This window comes from Postia placenta (genome assembly GCF_002117355.1).
Source record: "Postia placenta MAD-698-R-SB12 unplaced genomic scaffold POSPLAscaffold_2, whole genome shotgun sequence".
NCBI lineage: Eukaryota > Fungi > Basidiomycota > Agaricomycetes > Polyporales > Adustoporiaceae > Rhodonia > Rhodonia placenta.
In genome coordinates, this window is record NW_020169833.1 from 2,716,876 (window position 1) to 2,738,243 (window position 21,368).

General features: G+C 52.0%; 8 protein-coding genes across 8 annotated transcripts; 5 read left to right on the forward strand and 3 right to left on the reverse strand.

The window, feature by feature from the left end:
* Positions 1-982: 982 nt before the first annotated feature.
* Positions 983-1,581, reverse strand: POSPLADRAFT_1031509 (hypothetical protein; the record flags this gene model as incomplete). Its single annotated transcript, XM_024476797.1, has 2 exons — positions 983-1,419; positions 1,500-1,581. 2 exons carry the CDS (start codon positions 1,579-1,581, stop codon positions 983-985), a joined length of 519 nt encoding a protein of 172 aa, XP_024343305.1.
* A 1,567-nt stretch (positions 1,582-3,148) lies between these two features.
* POSPLADRAFT_1053150 (hypothetical protein) lies at positions 3,149-3,919 on the forward strand (the record flags this gene model as incomplete). Its single annotated transcript, XM_024480352.1, has 1 exon — positions 3,149-3,919. One exon carries the CDS (start codon positions 3,149-3,151, stop codon positions 3,917-3,919), a length of 771 nt encoding a protein of 256 aa, XP_024343306.1.
* A 1,600-nt stretch (positions 3,920-5,519) lies between these two features.
* Positions 5,520-5,759, forward strand: POSPLADRAFT_1131486 (hypothetical protein; the record flags this gene model as incomplete). Its single annotated transcript, XM_024484089.1, has 1 exon — positions 5,520-5,759. One exon carries the CDS (start codon positions 5,520-5,522, stop codon positions 5,757-5,759), a length of 240 nt encoding a protein of 79 aa, XP_024343307.1.
* A 4,977-nt stretch (positions 5,760-10,736) lies between these two features.
* On the forward strand, positions 10,737-12,230 carry POSPLADRAFT_1130940 (hypothetical protein; the record flags this gene model as incomplete). The annotated part of the gene is made up of 10 exons (XM_024484006.1): positions 10,737-10,913; positions 10,982-11,048; positions 11,108-11,199; positions 11,257-11,294; positions 11,353-11,364; positions 11,426-11,548; positions 11,596-11,692; positions 11,745-11,789; positions 11,845-11,952; positions 12,006-12,230. 10 exons carry the CDS (start codon positions 10,737-10,739, stop codon positions 12,228-12,230), a joined length of 984 nt encoding a protein of 327 aa, XP_024343308.1.
* Positions 12,231-12,452: 222 nt separating this feature from the next.
* Positions 12,453-14,184, forward strand: POSPLADRAFT_1177994 (hypothetical protein). Its single transcript, XM_024488558.1, has 10 exons — positions 12,453-12,565; positions 12,624-12,742; positions 12,810-12,846; positions 12,946-13,068; positions 13,127-13,243; positions 13,301-13,439; positions 13,501-13,672; positions 13,726-13,806; positions 13,856-13,942; positions 14,000-14,184. Exons 1-10 carry the CDS (start codon positions 12,526-12,528, stop codon positions 14,105-14,107), a joined length of 1,023 nt encoding a protein of 340 aa, XP_024343309.1. The 5' UTR covers positions 12,453-12,525; the 3' UTR covers positions 14,108-14,184.
* A 1,499-nt stretch (positions 14,185-15,683) lies between these two features.
* POSPLADRAFT_1043934 (hypothetical protein) lies at positions 15,684-16,229 on the forward strand (the record flags this gene model as incomplete). The annotated part of the gene is made up of 3 exons (XM_024478416.1): positions 15,684-15,917; positions 15,967-16,028; positions 16,142-16,229. 3 exons carry the CDS (start codon positions 15,684-15,686, stop codon positions 16,227-16,229), a joined length of 384 nt encoding a protein of 127 aa, XP_024343310.1.
* Positions 16,230-16,839: 610 nt separating this feature from the next.
* On the reverse strand, positions 16,840-17,993 carry POSPLADRAFT_1038648 (hypothetical protein). Its single transcript, XM_024477420.1, has 2 exons — positions 17,050-17,993; positions 16,840-16,997 (listed from the first exon to the last, which is right to left on the reverse strand). The coding sequence occupies exons 1-2, from the start codon at positions 17,977-17,979 to the stop codon at positions 16,980-16,982; spliced, it is 948 nt and encodes a 315-aa protein (XP_024343311.1). The 5' UTR covers positions 17,980-17,993; the 3' UTR covers positions 16,840-16,979.
* Positions 17,994-20,175: 2,182 nt separating this feature from the next.
* On the reverse strand, positions 20,176-21,367 carry POSPLADRAFT_1133512 (hypothetical protein; the record flags this gene model as incomplete). The annotated part of the gene is made up of 4 exons (XM_024484356.1): positions 20,176-20,369; positions 20,423-20,632; positions 20,702-21,030; positions 21,099-21,367. Coding segments are annotated over 4 exons (1,002 nt in total), but the record flags the coding sequence as incomplete, so codon positions are not given.
* Between the last annotated feature and the right edge of the window lies 1 nt (position 21,368).

The window sequence follows — 21,368 nt, forward strand, 5'->3', positions numbered from 1 at the left end:
GTAGCCTTGTCGTGCCTATCCTCAATCGACCGCGCGCCACGGCAAGATGTGAACAAGTTTAAGTATGCAGAGAATGACGATACAACAGGAGGCGCTCCTACGATAGAGAGGCGCCGATCGAGGCCGAGTTACAAGGGTTGCGCCAGCGGCTTCGAGCAAAGCAGAGACGCAGGGCAGACGAAATGCATAAAGCAGAAGTGTGAGTCAGCAGGAAAGACAAGGAGCAAAGGTTTAGCTCAGAAAAGATGTTCGCAGGGCAAGGGAGCGTGAAGAGATGGAGCGCAGAGGTGAACAACAAGGCATGGACGTTGTATGAGCCGCGATGAGCTGCCATCGCTGCGCCAGCTAGTTCGTCCACGCAGCAGCATGCCTTTGGATGAGTATTCGTTCCAGGTACAATGGCTCGTCTGGTATGGCTGAAGATTTCAAACTCGAATGGATGTGCACGTATCATAAGTAGCCTGAGACAGACATATGTAGACACGATAATCTTGAATTTGTAACTAATCGAGGCGGGGAGCTTGCCGAGAAGGATCAATGAAGAAGCGGTGCGGCTGTCACTAATTTCGGACATGGCAAGTAAGATTACCAGAGTCAAATCTATTGCCTGAATGTCCCGATTTCTCTTTGTCCTTGATACAATTGTTGGTTGACTTTGTTCTGACTGTTATAGGCAGGCTACTAAGCCGCATGCATAGACAATTGGCGAATTACCCAAATGTGCAGTCCATCAGGGGCACAAATGCGAGGAATTCATTCACGCGAGGTACCGTGTACCAACCCTGAAAAGGCTAACCTCTGTTGGCTACAAGCATTCATAGACAGAAGGCTAAGGCCTGTAGGTTGAGCATCCGTCGTTAGCACTCAGCATATTGGCTAGGTTTTGTGAGCTCTCGGCCCTCAGGCAAAGTCATCGCATTACTTCGAGTCAGCCTCGTGCATAATGATATCGTCAGCGCCATCATAGATCATTTGCCACCCGTCAATCCAGCTCGTCCAGGATCGTCCGCGCCATCAACTTGCCCACGAGCTCACGGCGTGCACGCGCCCGCCGCTCTTCCTTGGCGCTATGACTGAACCACTTGAATACAGTGGGAGCGAACGACAATGCATCGCCCGCAACACTCTCCGCATCGTGGCCGATCGTCGTCCAGTTCCAGTGGAGGGCTTCGGAGCCCGCGTCGTCGTCGCGCAGGAAGAGCTTCAGGAGGGTCGGCGCGAGCGACAGCGCTGAGCCGGCGACGTGCTCGACGTCCTTGCCGACGTTCTTGAGACTAATCGCTTCCGACCCCGCGTCGGTGTCGGCACGGGCTAGGAGGCCAAGAAGATCGGGAGCAAATGGCAGCAGAGCACCAGCAGCTTTCTCCGCATCGTGGACCAAGCTTGTCAAGTTGATGTGGATGGCCTCAGAGCCCTCATCTACACGTGCCAGCAGAGCTGCCCTGGAAATATAACCCGATCTAATTCAGGGTGGAACGAGAGGCTGAAGGAGAAAGAACCATACGCGGATATTGGCAGCGCCATGGCCGGTGCCACAGACGACGCTGCGAAGAGTGCGGGAAGGACAACGTTGGAAAGCATAATGAAAGGTCGGGCGATTCAATGTCGTGATGAATAGTATTCGTGATCGTGAGGGGAGACGAGGTCAAAGTGCAGTCGTGGGTGATTACAAAGGAGAGAAACAGACTCGGCTGTGGGTTACGAAAAGAATGCGGATAAATCTCATGATACATACATAGCAAGCAATCTGCAACTCACTAGCCAGTACCTGTGCTTGGATGACTTCAGCTCTGAAAAAAGAGGGGCTGAGAGCTGGGGTATTCGGCTGCATCGTACAGGTTTTATACAGCACGTAGAGCGTGCTATTCCGAGCACATCAAGATGTGTATGATACGTATGTGGTTGTATTGCTGTGAAGCACTGTTCTAGAGCTAGGATGAACGCATCTCATGGATACCGTCTATCAGCCGAATATTGACCATCGCAGATGGTACACTTGACAAGTTGATGCCCTAACTCAGACGCCACGAGCAATGCGACTCGCCGTTCAAAAGGCGAGGTGTCGCAGATTAACACTTGAGTGTCGGGGAAACCGAGCTTACGTCGAAAAATCAACTCCGCACCCTGGCTAGTGTCCTGGGCACGACACCTAGATTAGGTAGATGAGTCGTCAGCGATAAGTACAACTCGTTCCGACTGTCATGTCAAATTCAAACCCTGCGGTGGACACTGCCGCATTGCATCCTTGAGGGCCATCAACCTCAGCGCTTGTTCTGATGGCTAGGTCATCTGCGCTTCAATGCAACGTGCACACCACTGCATATTCATGTAGACCGAGATAATCTCAGCGCATCTCTGTGATCAGGATTCCACATGGCAGCAGCGTAACGTAACTCACCATCGACATCGGGACGCTCGAGCGCGCGGCATATAGCGGTCTTTCTGAGGGTATGCAGATGAAGTTATTGAATCCGATCACACTTCGATGGAAGCTCATAGAATTAGAACATCCCTTGAAAGGGATGTTGCGCATACTGCGCCTCTCCTTCTCAGCTGATATCTACTCTGACCGCATCGATTTTGGTCTTGCGAATGATAATCTGTCGAAGTGTGGGTAAGACAGACCACTCACCTTCCAACCATGCGAGTATTCTCCCAAACACTGCGTAGATAATCGAGAGAAGAGGATAGCCTCAATGATCATAAGAAGATTGAAGGGCACCGCCTTAAACCTTCAAGTTCCGTTACCCGCATTAATGACATATGCGAGCGCCTGCCTGCGCTCGCTGGGTTCAACACGAGTCACGGGATCGTGTTGATTGACGCGTTTTGGTAGCGCGAATTGTGGAAATTCCAGCGTTTTTCTTGGACTGCCCGTGCCCGCTTCGTAAACTGCGATGTTTCAGCTGCATGCCCGCGGTACACGGAGTGGCAACAGGCGGTGCAAACGATGGCCTCATGCTCGCGGATTGTTTATCGCTAGCATCTGGCACGAGGTAGCACGACTGATCAGTTCCCGAACACGCACTATGCATGCATCTAATTGGCCCCGGAGTCAGAGAATACGTACATCAAGACTGAGTGGCAGACATATAATTTTTCACCTCTTTCGTCTGAACAGGACCTCCCCTGCACAACTCGACACCTCATGAACAGCAAGACACCCAGGCTCGAAGACTTGCCATCTGAATTTGCGCCTCAATCAATGGATACATCGAACTATGAGGAGTCCTACATGCCGAACTGGACACGTTACACACCTGCCGCGTCACAGTTTCGCCTCCCGAATCCTACGGAATCGCATTCGGCAGCAGCGTCCGCCAAATTCTCCCGGTTCAAAATTCACTTTTCCTTCCAGACGCGCTCGAAGGGCTCTCATTGCGAGAAACTGGGCGCGCGTCTGCAGGTATTGACGAAGGAGCGAGAAATTCGTCGACAGCGGGAGGCGGAGAAAGCGTATCGACACTTGCAGGAGGTTGCTCGATGGGCAGCGGAAACACGCAGGGAAGAAGAAGCTCTCCATGCTCAGCTCGAAAATATGGAGCGCGAGGATATTCGAGTAGAAGCATGCCAAGAGGCGTGGCGGGCGTACGAGGCGCGATGGGCCGCGATCACGGCGAGGGAATGCTCATCCTCGAAGGAGTTGCTTGTTTTTCGGTCTATCCGCTGGCCGATGCTCTCACAGCCGCAGAGCATCGAGGACATAACCGTCGAGCAAGTGGCTGAATTTATACTATCTCCCTTGCACTCGCAAGGCCAGGCAAGGAGGGATAGGCTAAAGGCGGCGTTGCTACGGTGGCATCCGGATCGCTTTGGGCGGGTCCTCGCCAGGGTAGACGCGCTAGACAGGGACGATGTTGAAGAAGGAGTTGGTATCGTCGCTCGGTGTCTAAACCACTTGCTCGCAACAGTCGATTAGCTTGTCCGCCGGGAGGTGAGTACGAGTCGCTGGTGCTGAGCTTGATTTTGATAACTCATTTGCGACAAGGAAAGACGATCTTTAGGTTTGAACTGTGCGCTGCGCTGGTCTTGTAAGAAAAGGGGGTGATGTAACAATGTTAAAATAGTAATGATGTATTATGCTTCAAACAACGAAAGGGCTCTGCTTCAATATACCTACCTGATTGACTCATAACGTTAGCAAGTCTACCTTGGGCAGCCATTAAGATAACATTCCGAAACCTACGTGACGAGACCATCGTCATAATGCTGCACTGACGGCAGTCACAGGCAAAACTAGTGATCCTTCAGTCATAGCGGCATACTGTAAGTATTTCAGGTCGCGAACTCACTCAAAGAAAGCGGGTTGAGCCCTGGTTAGTTGACCCACCAAATTACCATGTACATTCGCCGAGGCAGTATGGGCGTCTATTACCGATTCAACGCGGGTCACGGGGCTCGTGTCATTTGACCGCGTACTGGCGCTTGTGTCGCGAAGCGGCTCTCCTGCGAATAATGTATGCGCATACGAGATAATTGGACCCAATTGCGTTCCTGCTCTTGTCGCTTTCTTAGCTCCTGTCGTCACTCGCATAAACGACCTTTTCTTTTCGCTGATTCCGAAACCCGAGCAGCTAGTCAGATAGCGATTTTGGGTTTCACACGCTGTGCAGACGGAAATGTCAGAAACAAGGTCAACCCCCGTGTCTACATCGCTGGAAGAGGAGGTTTTCAAAGATTCACGTCGTGCTAAACAAGATAACTCTCAATATGTTCTGAAGTTCGTTGGTGCAGCTATAAGCAGTGAGTGCTCTTGTATGTCAAAGGACGGACTGTGGATGTGGTGCGGTGCGCAGACATGGCAGCTTCGGCGGTGAGCAATCCGTTAGATATGTAAGCACGGATTGCCAAGCATCACTATCATTCGAGGCTGATTCCGTCATTTCCAGCATCAAGGTGACACCTAGTAGAACATTACTTTTACTGGCCGTGCTAATACTAAACGTAGGTCCGCCAGCAGCTGCAGACACAAAGTGAGTAGAGTCTGAAGTAGGCGTGCGAGAGCACCGATAGATCCTCTGCGACAGTTCCGGGTGCACGATCGAATACATTCTGGTTTGTGGGCATTGAGATGGGACGCACCGAAGGCGTTCTCAGTCTCATGAACGGTTTCTCGGCGAGTATGCTCCGGGAGCTTGTGTATTCTGGCCTTAGACTGGGTTCGTATGAATACTTCAAAGACTCGTACGTTTCTCTGTGTGTGTGTGGCTCGCTAATGCTTATTGGGCTGATATGGGTCTAGCATTTACGACGCATCGAAGGGAATGCTCACCCGGGAAGGGATCGGCCTGAAAGTTGCCGCAGCAACTATTGCAGCAACAGTAGGCTCGTAAGCCATACTTCCTCTGATAATAGCTGGATGAGTTGACGCTTAACAGTTTATCACATCAAGGGCCCTTGCCAATCCAGCAGACTTAGTGAAAGGTTTGATAATAGATCTGCAGGCCTGTTGATTGTGATAATAATTGTGATAAGTACGGATGCAGGCCTACTATCCTGAAGGCAGTCCGTACCGAAGCATGCGCCATGCGTTCGCTACCATATGGAGAGAGGGCGCACAGCATAGCAACGGCTCCCTAGGTACTGCAGGTGGTCTGCGGGCGCTGTATAGAGGGGTCAACCCTACAACCATCCGGGGGATCGTGCTATCTGTATCACAGATATGCTCGTATGACCAAGTCAAGCAGACTTTGAAGCAGAGGGGCTTGATGGAGGAAGGCCTTGCACTTCATTTCGTTGCGAGCATGTTCGCAGGGTAAGCCTCCTGGGTCTCCGCTGAACACTGGAAGTGCTCATGTGAATAACGACAGTCTGTTCTGCTCTATCACGTCCAACCCAGTCGGTGAGGAGCACCACCTGCTAGCAAGCTGATCAGTCGTTGATTGCATCCATAGATGTGGTCAAGGTTCGCCTCATGAACGACAAAGCGCGAGAGTTTCACGGAGTCTCAGACTGTGTCCGAAGCATCACGACACGAGAAGGTCTCCTAGCATTTTACAAGGGCTTCGGCATGTGCTGGGCTAGGGTGAGCTGCCCCCTTGTACGCACTGTGTTGTGTCGATCATCGCTGATATACGTTGCCGTGACCTTCAAGCTGGGAACGCACACCATTTTGACATTCGTGATCTTTGAACGGATACGGCTGCTCTTTGGGATCGCTGCGATGTGACGACATGTATCCTTTTGGCGGGTCTCTGGTGTGAATGTATGTGTTTCGCAGATGCGCGAATATGTTCGACGGAAATGTAGTCATAAATCCTTGTTACGTTGCCCGCATGTTGAGGCGGTGGAGAAACAAATGTACGGCCCGATTAGGCACCGCGTTTTGGCTCCACGTGACCGATCATTGTCCTCCGATACCAGGGCGCGCGTCCTGCCTGTGCTCGCTGCTAGCAACATACCAGCTATTATTCTGCTTTTGGATCGGATCGCCTTGATCACTTGCGTATAAATTCGCCTCGCTGTTACCCTGGCACGTCCGGTCTCTCAGCGCGTGCAACTTGTTCGCATTCGTGCATTCAACATTCGAATCTCGATCAAGTCCCAACCTTAACGCCCACCAGGAGGAGGTTGGGACGCATACTATCATGAGCGATTCATCGTGAGTCTCTCTCCTTATATTTTGACTGGAAACTCTCGCGCACGAGTATGAGAGGTCCGTGCCTACGGGAGGAAAAGAGTATATGTTGCAGGTCGACGTTATTGGTACGCATCTCATTTCGTCAGACGCCGACCCGCGTATACATCTGGCGATCAACTCATTGCTTGCCAACTGCCAAGGCTGTGCGACATATGTACCTACATGCACGCATACGTTTTATTCAGTGAAGGTGAAAGGCTCAAACACGCCTTACGCACGACGTGCGTGTCCAGCATGCCGCTGAGAGGCACTATCGCGCACAGTACTCTGCATGGCCTTCTTCACATATCGAGATGATTATTGTGTATCCATACTGTCACAAAAGTGCATACATAGACCCTGCGTTATATCTCGTATCGCGATCCATTTATGCACGAACGGTCTGGCACGTTTCGAATGGCTTTATATTTACACGGGAAGCTGTCAACGCTGACATTGCACGTTGGGCAGAAGCAGCAGGGAGAACTCACCTGTAGGGCTTCCGTCCTCACGCATTAAGTGTAGGGGCTCACGCTTGTCGCCTGCAATAGCTTTCTCGTTCTGCATCTCCGGCATCAGACGATGACCGACCGTCGTCTACCGCGCCCGTCGCATCCTCTTCCAGGCAGTATACGTCCTCCTTCCAGCCCGCTGCAACCGTTGCTGCGCCGATACTCCGTCATCCTGTCGGGGCCTGGAGCGGCCAGCATGTGACGGGCTTTGCAGCATACCAGACTGCGCCTTCTTCGTTCCAGCAGGCGCCGTATATCCATCCACAGGGACCGCGTATTCATCCTCCTTCAAAGCAACCTGCTGTTCATCCTCCTTCAAGGCAACCTACTGTTCATTCTCCTCCGGAGCAGCCTGCTGTCCATCTTCCTCCGGAGCAATCTGCTGTCCATCTTCCTCCGGAGCAACCTGCTGTCCATCCTCCTCCGGAGCAACCTGCCAAGAAGACGAGTCCGAAGGAGAAGGAGAAGGATACAGACAAAGCGCCTACATCGCGAAAGACTAAGGTTAATGATAATGACAAGGATAAGGATAAGGATAAGGACAAGGACAAGGGCAAGAGCAAGACTACGACTCGTGCTCAGCCTTCTCGTGTTCAGCCTTCTCGCGCTCAGCCTTCTCGGGCTGCGCCAGCAGCGGTGACGTACAATCCTAATATGATGGCGCCAAAGGGCCACGTCCTGTTTCGTATCGACGGTTACCAACAGCAGCAGCAATCCACAACAACTGTCGTTGAAGAACAACCCAAGCGACCCTACTATCGTCGTGATTACGAGAAGCCGCGCGAAGATACTCCCACCTGCCAAGCGAAGGCGGATGATGCTGCTAGTAATACTGTGTCTTACGCCAATGTGCCTCCGCCTAATCCTTACACTTCCGGGTTCCTCACCGCTTCGCAAGGGACCTTACTCCATGGCTCGCACCCCGCTCCATCACCGCCTACTCAGTCCAATCCATCTTCGCATACTCAGAGCGGTCCACCACCACCGCTTTCTTACTCCAACCCACCGCCACCCTCTCATCCCAATCCTCCGCCATCTGCTCGTTCTAATCCCCCACTACCTTCTCATCTCACGCCTCCACAACCCACTTATGCCAACCCCCAGACGCAATACGAATCCCCCGCCTCGCCGCCAGCAACCCCTTCTTTTGATCAACCCCAATTTCATGCGAGCAGCCAGACCTATGATGCTCCTCAAAGCCACAGCCCTGCATTACTTCCAGAGCCTCCTCCAATTGAGATTGAGGAACCTAGAGAAGTCTACAATCTCACCACGCCGCCGCCTCCACCACCATCTACCACTAACACACGTGGTCCCACGGAGCATAATCGCAAGTCTCGAAAGCATCGGTCCGAGGCGCGTCGCTTGGATACACGGCCTACCCCTCTTCCTCTCACCAGGCCTACGGATGTCTCTCCGATGCCCTCAGAGACTGCTGTTGCAGCCCAAACACAGCCTCGTATCATGCGCGTTCTGACGCTCCTCATTGAAGATAGGCGAATGGCAAGTCCGGAGAATACACTTGTGGAAGTGCGTGTGGAATTGAGGCAGACAGAGAATGCTGCAGATGGTTACTACGCGGATGCTCAGGAAGTCTTCGCCGAACTACAACGCAGTCCATCAAGAGTCGATGGTATGTTGAAGCCTAGTACTGGGGTAGTGACAAGAAAACATCGGCTCACCGCGGAATTTACCCATTACAGGACGTTGTAAGATGTACACGATGCGAGGCAAATACAAGCAGATCTTCCTGAGGCTCACCCCTGAAAGTTATGAATGCGCCTCTTCAAATCTGGTTGTGACGCCGGATAGGACTGTGGAGTTATACATCGATGATGTGAGCTTGTGCGATATAGCTAGCGTATTTATGCTGACCACCGGCGGGACGTTTGCAGCTACCTCTCGATGCTAGTACAGCACCATTTCACCAACTACCCCAGCGCGATCCCTCTCCGCATCGTGGACGCGGTCTCCTCACTCCTGTGACGGACACCATGGTATCGCCTTCTCCCCGTGCTCCGGTTAACTCGCATTTCTTGTCCAATCGTCTGGATACACCCGGCGTCGAGAGCGATACTCAGTCTCAGGATTCTCGAAAGAGGCGGCGCTCGGCATGTTCGCTATCATCTATACTGAACGAGTCTACGGCCACATCATCACCAGTCCCCCCTTCGCCCATCCCCAGTTTCTCCACGCGTTCTCCTACCCCCACAGCCGCATCCCCTGTTGATGTTCCAAATCCAGTTTCGATCGCCACTGCACGTTCACTACTTGCACTATCTGGGAAGCCAGATACAGAGTCGGATATGGATCATGATGAATTATCCGAGAGTCCTCGTCCCGCGAAACGGGCGAGGCATACTTCCTCTCATTCACAGGCGGTCATAACTACCGAGAAGACACGTAATCCGTCAAACCACTCCCGTGTCCTATCCACCACGTCAGTAGCATCGCCTGCGCCTGCGTCAACTACGACCCCACGTTCTACCGCTGCCTCAAACGCATACCTAACGCGACATGGCTCTTCGACAGGCATGTCCACACCGCGGCATGATAACGTCGGCAGTTCAGCAGCCCAGGGTTCCCGTCCATCCTCGTTGGGATTGTTCAACACAACGGGCCTAAAGCTAGATATCGAGAGCATTGTCGGCAACTATCTCCGCCCTAAGATTTGTCAAGGATCGGAATGGACTGCATTCGTAGAAGGACGGAGGAAGGTGTTAAGAATGTCGGAACAGCTTCAACAGTACGAATACATGAAGAGGAACTTCGACAAATACGTTAACACGTTCACACCTTCGAATCTTCCTAGTGCACCGCACGAGCGCATCACAAGGGTAAGTGTAGATGACGTTGTCTCATTCGGTCATAATTTCATCACTGATAAATGTATCACAGAATCACGTCCTGCGTGCGTTCAATTTGCCATCTACCTGGGGCGATGAATGCATGGAGATACTGGGACTAGTCTCTATGTATGGGCCTACCGGGAAGCGTTGCCAGGATCCGCGAGTCACTAACGTTCTGGACGAGACTCCCCCCATCTCGACCGGGATGCAAGTCAAGAAGTTACTGTCCCTGTTGAGAGACATCCACAGCAGGTGGATGATAGACCACCCCGAATTCTGATCATTGGTAAACCCTCTCGAGGTTGCGGATCTCCGTGAGTTGGTCACGTAGCAGTCCACGTTCGCTCGGAGGCAAATTTTAAGAACTCAAGGCTCTCGCAGTCGGTCTCATGCTGCCTTGTAAGCCCGACTGAATGCTGCTGCCCAGATTCGATCGCTCACCCGACCTGCTCCTGCTTTAGTGGACTCCATACTCTGTTCTCTCCGCGATCGCGATTGGTGCTGCCTCCTGCGTCATTTCGCCGAGTTATCAGCCGCTCTTCCTTGATTTGCTAGCCACCGGTCATATGCTCCTGTTTCACTCCCTCGATCCAGCGTGGAGGTCACCTGGATCTCCTCTCACACTCGTTGTCTTGAGTTTTAAGTGTTCAAGATGTAGCTTATCGACGGCTATAAGTTCCTCCCTCCTTGCTTCATCACGCTCTACACTCGTCCGACACCCTCCTTACCCTCTGCTTGTATTACTTTCGGTGTACGATGGCCATTCAGGAATACAAATTCTTAACTCCGGAACAACGTACCCACTTTCTTGAACACGGATGGATTCGCATCCCTAAAGCCGTGCCTGACGATATCATTCGTCAGTTTACCGAGAATGTCTGGGTGAGACTAGGCTACGACCCCAATAACAAATCGACGTGGACGAAGGAGAAGGTCAGTTGTGGCTACAAATTTGTTGCAGGACTCAGTCGCTGACCGCGTCCTGATGCAAAATTGCGAAGATACACATGCCCAGGCATCGCGAGATCCCGACCCCGGATTTTATGCCAAAGGCTTGGGGCGCGATGTGTACCTCATCGTCGACAACTTTCGTTCCGGTCTATGTTAATATACATTGTTTGTTCCAGGCGAACTGCTTGGGGGGGAGGATCGCATTGATACCACTCTATTCGAAAGTTGTGGCGACAGCTTGATTGTCAACCTAGGCTCCGAAGAATGGGTCGATGTGCGTAACTCATGGATACTGGGCGATTTCACAGCTCAAACATTCACTTAGCGTGGGATCGCTCCGAAGGATCTGGGCAATTGGCATATGTGAGTGATATAAATTCGACTGCAATACGTGCGTAGTGATAATGAGTGAAATTTATAGTGATGGAGACTGGTAATACTTGTCAATACCTGTGTACAAAATGGTGCCATGTTAATTAGACCGGCGCACGTAGGTTCAGACACTTCCTCGACTCCGGAGATCAGGGGCTGCAGGTTCTCGTGCTGTACAATGAAATCAAGCCTCAGGCTGGGGGAACATACATTGCACCGGATGGCATCAAGAACGTCGTGCAATGGTGAGAATGTCGCAGCCACGATATACGTCCTTGTAACGATTGCATAGGCTGTATGAACATCCGGAGGGAGTCGACACGCTCCCTCAAGACCCTGATGGAAGTCGTTCTATATGCTCGATCCAGTCATGCAGCGACTTTGTCGAGGTATGACAGACCATCAACGCTCAGTTGGACGCCTTTTTGACATGTGTTGTAGTTGACAGGAGAAGCTGGCGATGTGATTCTCATTCATCCTCTTATGGTGAGACCCTCATCCGTCTCGTTTTCATACTGTTATTGACTGAGAGTCCTCACAGCCTCACTCTGCATCAAAGAATCACCTGCGGATTCCGCGCTTCATCACCAATCCACCTGTTACCCTGAAAGGGCCGCTCAACTTGAACCGCGCCAATCTGGCGGACTACGTACGTGTGTGTATGAACTAGTTATCAGGGAGACTTACCCACGGAGGTGATAGTCTCTCGTTGAGCTCAAGATTTTGCAGACACTTGGCACCTCTTCTCTTCCGGACTGGAAGATCGAGAGAGAGCGCATCAGGTTCACTCCTCGTACTCGTGCCGGCAAAGATGCTATGATCCTAGAGGAATTAGAGAGAATGAAAGCGCATGCGCTGAAGACTGGAGGAACAGTTGATAGTATGCACATGAATGGCCCTGTGGCTTACCAGGTAGTGGTCCGGTGAAAGTCAAACGTAATATATAATCTGAGGGTTCAAGTTACGATCATGGCGACAAGAGGAGTCTATATTACGACATATACGGAGGTGTTAATGTGTATCCGCGTCGCGCGAAGCGTCTGAGTGGTCATCGCGTCGTTCACGTGATACGTGCATCCCCCAGCGCGTCAAACGCGTTGGGTCAAGCCTGTGTCACTGCTGGTTGTTTGACCTGCTGGCCGTTTATACCTCAGTCCCATCTAGTCAAGTCTCGTGTACTCTCAGGATTGACTCTGTTGCTCGTGCAAATCCTAAAGTCGCAATGGCAATGTCTGCATATAAGGACTTGGGCCTGGGTCTTGGTGAGCCTTGTCACGCGGAGAGGATTCTATACGGCGTTATAATGCGTTCATGAAATAGTCGCGGAGCACCCCTATGTTCCTCTTCTTCTTTTTACAGTCGGGCTTGCTTCCTTTGCGAAGTTCGCCATCAAGGCGTCTGCGGTCTTCCTACAGACTTTCATCTTGCCTGGCACCAATGTGCGCCTGATTTGCATTCCCCCGGGCTAATTTCTATGACTCACGCTATGATTGTTTACTGCTGTAGCTGAAGAAGTACGGAGCCGGTCGAGGTGCATGGGCAGGTACGCCACCGATGCAACATAATTACACTGGACCTGCCCATTGACTCAGTGCCTCCGTCTGTTGCTGTGGTCGTGCGATCGTGTCAACTGCGCTCATAGTGGTTACTGGCGCATCTGAGGGTATTGGAAGAGAGTTTGCTCTCCAGCTAGCCAAAAAGGGCTTCAACATTCTTGTTACCGCGCGGAATGCTGCAGCGTTGGATGCCTTAGTTGCGGAGATAGGTACTTGCTAGATGATTGTTTCTCCCTTGGTTTGATACTTACTTATTTCAATGTTCAGAGTCGAGCTCAAACGTCAAGGCAAAGGCCGTCGCAATGGACTTCTCAAAGCTATCGGACCCGAGTCTTTGGGCACGATTCGAATCTGCACTTGAGCCCCTGGACATCGGCGTGCTCAGTACGTAACATGGCAGATGCTTTCCAATGTACCTCACAGTATCGCTACTGCTCTCAGTAAATAACGTCGGCAAGTCTCATACCGCCCCGGTGTACTTCGCCGAGGTTGCCTCACAAGAGGTCGAGGATATTCTGGCCATCAACGTCAACGCGACCACCCGTGTCACTAAGATCGTCCTCCCGGGCATGGTAAACAGGTATGGTTGTGACGGCTGACGCGCAGCATGACGCTCGTGCTGAAGCTGTTTAAATCCCTAGGAAGCGCGGACTGATTCTGAATATGGGCTCCTTCTCTGGGACGGGTATCCCGTCACCCATGCTCGCGACTTACGCGGGTACAAAATCATTCCTCTCCGCATTCACCGCTTCTCTGGCGGAAGAGGTCAAGGCCAAGGGCGTTGACGTACAATGCCTCAACACATACTTTGTGGTATGCTTTATCCCATCTCGCCGTAGATTGTGAGATTTGAACACTCCCCTCAGGTATCCAACATGTCGAAGATCCGCCGTGCCAATGTCACTACCCCCACGCCTAAGGACTATGTTCGCTCTGTGCTCTCGAAGGTCCATATATCTCATGCTGTACAGTCTACTTGTCTCATATCATATGCAGATTGGCTTGCCGTGTGGAGCGCTTTGGACGGGTCGTCCAAATGTCAGCACTCCTTACTGGAGCCATGCAGTGATCGACTATGCCATGGTGCGTTGTTTGCTCTATAATTCCATCGGCATCTTTTCTGACGGTGCGCTCGTGAAGAATTTGATTGGCTGGAAGATGTTATTCGTCCGATATACGCACAATCTGCATCGTAGCATCCGCAAGCGCTACTTGAAGAAGTTAGAAAGAGAGGCGAAAAAACAATAAGCGACATGCTCAACACATATGTCATATACTCTGGTGTTGTTGCTTGTTGCTTAGTTGTCTAACGTAGGATTTCTTGGAACTTGAGTTTCGTGAAGGGTATGGCAATCTCGTCAGCACTTGGTCCATGTCCATTCCTGGGCCACACTGAAAAAAAAACTACGTCCCACAAGGCCGGATGCATCGATCAGGGGCAACATCTCGCATATTGAACCTGTACGAGTACCCGCGGACATCCTTGTTCACAATCAGCTTTTGGGGTGACACCAAAACAGCCGACCACGACAATATTCTGCGCATGTGGTCCTGCATCTCCTGCGATGGGCTAAGTCTAGTCTACTTTTGGTTGTGAGAGCCTGTCAGATGAGATTTGCGTGACCTGAAAGGGAGATATGTGGCGGCTGTGATGATACTTCACCGGGTCAAGACCATGGTCCCGATTATGCATTCCAGATTATACACCAAGCCCGCCTGTGCACAAACCTTCTCGGGTGGTCTGTCACTGTAAAATCAGCTGCAACGAGCACCATCGTGCACGCCCACTGCCATTACTAACACTCCGGATCACAGTCATTCAGCTGCCGTTATATCGTGGCCAGAACTCGGTCTGATCAGTTTTGTCTTCTTGGGATACGCGCTGGAGTTGTTGCTCGCGTTACTCCACTGTAGTTGGAGTTTCACGAACAATGAAGATTCCATCGCATCACGCAGCGATGTGCAACACCGCCACCGACTGAGCCAGATCATCATGGCAGATCGCAATGCATGATCTTCCTCCAGTCTAAGAACTGTGGGTGCGATGATGCCGCATCCCGGCAACTCGGTCCTGCACAAATATCACATTGCAGTATCTTGTACTTACGCAAAACGCGGAACTTCCATGGGCACTGCATTACTCCACCACGTCTGCCATGGAGAATCAGGCTACCATGTCCCAATCCCAATACAGAAACAGCATGTAGCTGAGTGCAGATGCGCCTATCATCTTGTGGAAACGAGCCAAGCCATCTGGTACGGTAAACGGTTCCTGGTAGCCGACACCCAGCGTTCCGGGCTCAGTTGCGAATACAGTACTACCCAAAGCTGGGAGGCGATTCAAAGACGAGGCTTCTAGGGCTCCTCAACAGATACTCTGCGCGACCTTGATGGTACACTTGATACATCAAACCTGCTTTTCTGCGGGTAATATGACTTTCTACATAATTGACTCACTTGACCAACCTGAGCCGCCCATCGCTGGTTGCATTTCAAGGCCTTCCGCCCTTCTATGGCCGCAGCTCAAGGAGAACATTGTATGGTAGCTGGGTGATAGAATATGAGCCTCGCTTTTCATGTGTAAGATGTTTGACTGTCACCAGCCCGACCCATCATCATCTCAATCGCCATGATACTAGTTGTGCGCATCATGATGCGTACATCGACTCTTGGCGCTGTTAAACAGCATAGGCGGAAGAAGTAGCATCGAAATGTACCGTGTGGTGGACGCTGTTTGCGCCTATAAAAAGCCACTGAGCTTTGGTTTGACCAGTAGCAAATCCTAACCGTCACATCACTCGACGACTTCGCACTTGAAACTACAATGCGCACCTTCCAAGTCCTCTTCTTATTCCTCGCCATTCTTGCCACCACCGCTACAGCGGACTCACATGTCCATGAAGACGTAGAAGGCCTTGTTGCTCGTGATGCATGGGATGACGATGCGTTGTTCGCCCGCAACGATGCCCAGCTCGACGCCCGTGATGACGACGAGTTGTATGCTCGTGATTGGGAGGAATACAAGGACCATCCCCTCGTCCGGGAGCTAATTGACGTCGTACGTCGCACTTATCAACGCGTTGTTCAGCGTATTCACCGGGGTCTAGGTCAAACGTGCTAGAGTGACCTCCTGCTACAACCACAGCCGTCTCACTGTCAGGACTGGAGGGTGAGTGGTCAGCCTTATGAGCGATATCCGAGAGAACTCACATTCATTGCTTGAAACAGCTGCGATCCGGTGAATTCATTGGGTTTCAAATCTTCCCATAACTGCCAGGGCAGATATTACTACTGTGTCAACCGAAGCGGGGTTGGCTACTGTGCGAGGTCCCGGGGCCTGCAGGTAGAAAACGGCGAATGCTTTGCGTGAACGAGAGAAAGCCAGCATCGCTAGCAGGCAATGCTATCATTTTCGTTTGTATGATGCGACTAGGCTATATAGCTCACTGTTAGAATTGTTGACTCTGTCAAAGCCGTGTGTTGTGTGGTCTATAAATTAATTTGCCGGGATTGTTTCAATATTGTGGCCTTATGTGGTTGACCTCAATCTTTGGCAATAAGGTCGTCGTCGACTCTCGCTGAGTGTGCGAATTTCGGCATTATACAGGTCAGTATCCATTACCTAACAGTGTAGTGGCGGTGAGAAGAAAGGAGATAACAGCGAGTTGTTCACCTTTTTTGGTCCGCAAGATTGGCTGGTGAATGTCGAGCGCACTACTCGGGCGAGTTTAGTGGGCTCGGTAGATTATCAACGGTGTCTGTTTGCACATTGCATGGGATAGTCAGACGGATCACGCGGTGCTATGATGTAGACATACATGTGGTAGGTCATTGATCTCAGACCTTTGCCAGACCTCTGATCCCCTGACGAAAGTGGCACCTGTTGTGAAAGTATCTAGCCCGCATCGACCATTTAGACGAGGGGAAACCTGTAGAGCCGTGCATTTCATACTGACAGCGGTGTCACGAGAGTCAGTTTTGCAGCAAGCGGAATCAGTTAATGGATATATAACGCAGTACGATGACGTGGATACATGTTATCGTTGCTTGCGAAAGCGGCAGTGTCGCCATGCTGTAGGGTCCGTCCTGATCTCAATATCGAGCTCGAATAAATTTGTTCTCATGAAGCCTTGCGTCGCTAGCATAACGCGAATGAGCACAGTACTTTAGTGGAAGTCTAGAAGACGTACGCTTCTCTGCGACCTAGATTTCTTGCCTACAATGCTTGGTTTCTTGTCAATGGCGTCGGAGTCTTGCCGTGAAGGCGAAGCGAGCATACGCTGCACTTCGTCCCACCGTCTAGCAGACTTAAAACCGGGATCCCCAGAAGCCGAAACTTGGGTCAGCCTCGGGCAAAGTTTCGAGAGGAACTTGGCGATTGTGCCAGGTTTACTAATCGGGGAGTCGCCAACGCACAGCTCCTTCAGACTAAGGACTGGGAGATTGGCGTTCCCTGCGGCAGACACAGGAGCAGAGGTCGCATTGAAGGCGAGGGCGAGGTACTCCAGGTGAGGACAATGTTTGGCAAAGTGCACGAGCGCGTCGAGGGTCGTCGAGGGTTTGTGCCCCCACCCCAACGACGACCCGAGTCGGAGCCGGCGCAGATGCGGCCACTTCTGAGCCATCTCTCCGATAGCGGCATTGTCGAGGTCGAAGGCCACGGGGATATCCACCTCGAGCGTCTCCAGGTCGCTGCAGGAAAGTAATGGTGCGAAGTCCGATAGCGAAAGGAAGTCTTTGCTCCGTGCGCCCTCCTGAATCCAATCGTAGGTATGGCCGTCTATGAAGAATAGCTTGATATGCTTGATGTGAGGGCAGTTCTCGACAAGTTCTCTGAACCAGTCTCCGAATGACTCGCGTTCGAGGTCGGAATCGAGGCCCACGTTGACACAGACCCGAACAAGGGGTGCCAAACGGAACACCTTTATGACGGCGGCTGCGAGAGGCAGGTCCACGACGTCAAGCTGCAGACATTCCAAGACCGGAAAGCGCCGTGCCTGTAGGATGTCCCCAACTAACAGCAGGGAGCTCATCACGTCGACATTCATAGACACATCGTACATGCGCAGCTCCTTCAGGCCGGGTAGCGTAGACATCTTCTCCAGCAGCTGTGCAGTCATCTCTACTGTGTCCGGTACCCAGCAACGAATGTACTGCAGGTCTGTGAGTACATTGAAAGCATTGATCGTCTCGCGAAGCGTGGCGGCTGACTGGGGGGACTCCACAGCTAGACGAGAGAGATTAGGTACAATCAGTGGGAGATGGGCGAGTTGTGAGGCCACCCGCAGGTCCTCCCAGTCGGACTGCAGTGTGACTGTGCGCAGGCCAGGCACCAGGAACATCTGCGTGAATTCGAATGCTGCGTCGCCGGCGGCGGAGGAATACATGATGCGTAGATTGTGGAGGAGCGGGCGGCCACGATGGAGACCGAGTGCGACATAGCAATCCCTGACGAGCTCAGGATTGTGCACACAAGCCAAGTCAAATGCATCTGGCCCTTCGTGCACATATGATGCACTGTCGGCTAAATGGAGGTACCTAACACGCGAAGCGTAGTAGTCGAAGCGAGCGAAGTCGCTCGGAAGAAGAGGCCTGGTGAAGGACTATTTCGGCATGAATAGTGATCCACATATGGATATCGTCAATTACATGGGCCTTACCACTTCTATACGCCCGCTGCGAAAGCCACGCCCAATGGTCTTTTGTTTCCATGCATCGTCTGGCATGCACTTGACTAAATTTACGAGATTATACTGCAAGCTCCAGAGCTTGTCGAGAGCGGGTTCGAGGAACGTGCGGCATGTCCGAGCGAGCGCTGCAGTCGAACTGGGATGCCAAGGATCGAGCGTCATTTCGTCCACATTGTCGAGATCGACGGGTGCTTCTTCTGCATAAACGCAGGCAATTATCATAGACAGTATTTCGGGTATACGCAAACATTTGTGCATGTGGGCTCTAATAGTCAGAGACAAGAGCAAGATGGAGACCAAAGGCGAAGTACCACTCAGATAGGCGCCCATGCGTCTGGCAACCTTGATCAGAGTCTTGAATTTGAGACCCGATCTGGCCGGACCGGTAGAGTATCGTCACAGTAATAGTACTGTGGAGTACGGGGTTCTGCAAAACATTTTGATGCCTGAGCCTATGTGCTCGAACGAGCAAACACGCTACTGTTCTACCACTTAGGCATCATTTCTAATGGTCTTAGCAGTTCTTATACCAACTTTCAAGGCAATCCATAATGAATTGCGAGCAGTAGAGAGGTGCCGGCTGGAAGCAGCTAAAGTGCGGTACTTCTGCAAACTCTGTCACTCACGGGTCACGGCGGCAAGTTCAAACCCCGCCGTGGCAGAATCTGCAACAGCGCATGGTGGCAGGGAATGACACGTTCGTTTTGCAAACCATCCACACACTGCGATTTGTTTTGTTGACAGCATATCGGGCTTGAGGATCAAGAAATGCATGGCTGGAACATACAAGATCGGATGTCCGATTGGGGACAATGGCTCATAATTACTGTGAATCTGTCTTATCAAGAATTTGCAGAAGGCCATACAAAGTGTCTTAAGGCTCCCATTCCACAATAAATCTATTTCTCCTCAATCGGCTTCACAGTTAGACTACAATGTAAGTCTATAATGTCATACAAGTGTCAGAAGTACAGTCTTTGAGGTAGAAGACGAGATCACGGTGTTTTGCAAAATCGATCGACTTTGCAAAACCCCGTACTCCACAGTATGGGTGGTAGGGAGCATCCCAAACCGCCTTATACTTCCTTCCACAATGTCATTAAGATCTCAGAAGTTTTGAGAGAGAGTATCAAGTCTACAAAGATGCCCTCATGACATGGAAAGAATCAAACTATGAATGTGGAAAGAGTTGCATCGTGACACGCTGTGACGTTTTTGAGCAACTCCATGCCCATTTACACCTCGAAAGTCGACCTCGTGGCTTCGTGTCGGTACAAGCACCGCTCATTGTCTCGCACTGGAAATATTCACAGTTGTGGAGAAGACCTGAACACGTTAATTGACGCAAGAATCACAAAATAAGACGCAGTGAAACGAGGCTCGCGAACGCAGTTGTGAACAACACCTTACCAGTATAAGCCGCTGTTTCCAGGGCCCAGGTCTCACGATATGGAATCAGCTGCCATTTGCTCAATACTATTCCTTCCCTGTTGTCGGACTCTATAATACACAAATCATAGACTACTGCTTCACTTTGTAGTAAGATTCCTGCCGTGATATATACGTAGTACTAGATAATGGCCAAATCATGGAATGCAAGATGTCATAATCACTTTGGGGGTGCGTTCACGACCCATACGCAAGCTTGGCGTTACCGTTGAAGACAGCGTCGATGGCGTCTTGTTCTACGCCTAGCTCCGCAAACGACTCGCGCGCGAGCTCGTACCAGTCGCCCGCCTTCGACGTCGCCTGCGACGCCAGTGACGGCGAAGACCCGAAGATGATACGCTGGAAGCCGAATGCCTCGACGACAGGGCTGACTGCTCGCGCAGGATCAGCTCTGAGAGGCTGGAGAATCAAAAGCGTTACGCACTATACATCTTGAGCCTGCGCTTCCACTCGTTGCGCTCCTTCTGCGACGCGGACGGGACGGGCGCACCCCACGCAGGAGGGAGCAGGTTCACCCACACGTTCCCGAACAGCGACAGTGCTGCCGCGTGTGACTGGTAGTTGCGATACGACGGGTGCGTCAACAGCTTCACGATCGGCAGAGCAAGGTCGTCCGGAGGCGGCAGGATATTCGCTAGGGACGCCATAAGCGGATGTAGGGACACCATAAGCGGATGTCAGCACAGAACACGCGAATACGTACACACGACAATCTTTCCATGGAGCTCCTTGACGTCCTTGGAGATGGTCATGCTCGTCAGCATCTCTTCCAGTGCGTCCCAGCCACCCTCGACCTCGCGTATATCGCATTGGACATCTATGTGGACGGTGTGCCCAGTCTTCAGCGCCCACTGCAGTGCCTCCCGGACCCGCGGCTCGTTCTTCGTGAAGATGGCAGAGGGGACGAGTGCCGGCGTCGAGCTGCCCGGCGATTCGAGGTAGGCAGGGGGCGTGAACGTCGCCTCGCCCTCCGCGGGAATGACGGGCACAAGCACAGCTACAACAGGGACATCGAGTGATCCTGATCGGATACTACGGGCAGATGATCAGGACGGCACGAACAAGTTGATCGGCGGGTATAGGCATCGGGGACGACGTACTTTGCCAGGATCTTCTCGACTTCAGCCGGCTCCTTTTGGGGCAGAGCCAGCACGACGCCCTTGGTCTTGCGGCGCAGGGTCTCGCCCGCTTGCGCCTTCCACTCGCTCAAGTCGCCATCCGGGGCGATCACGTACGCGTCGACAAGCTCTTCTGGCTGCAGTGTGCTTGGGCTGGGGGGCAGCGGGAATGCCTCGGACGATCCGGTGTTGGGTGGGGTAAATGCGGAGAGCGGCAGACGAGGCAGTGCCTTTGCGCCCTTGCGACGTGCG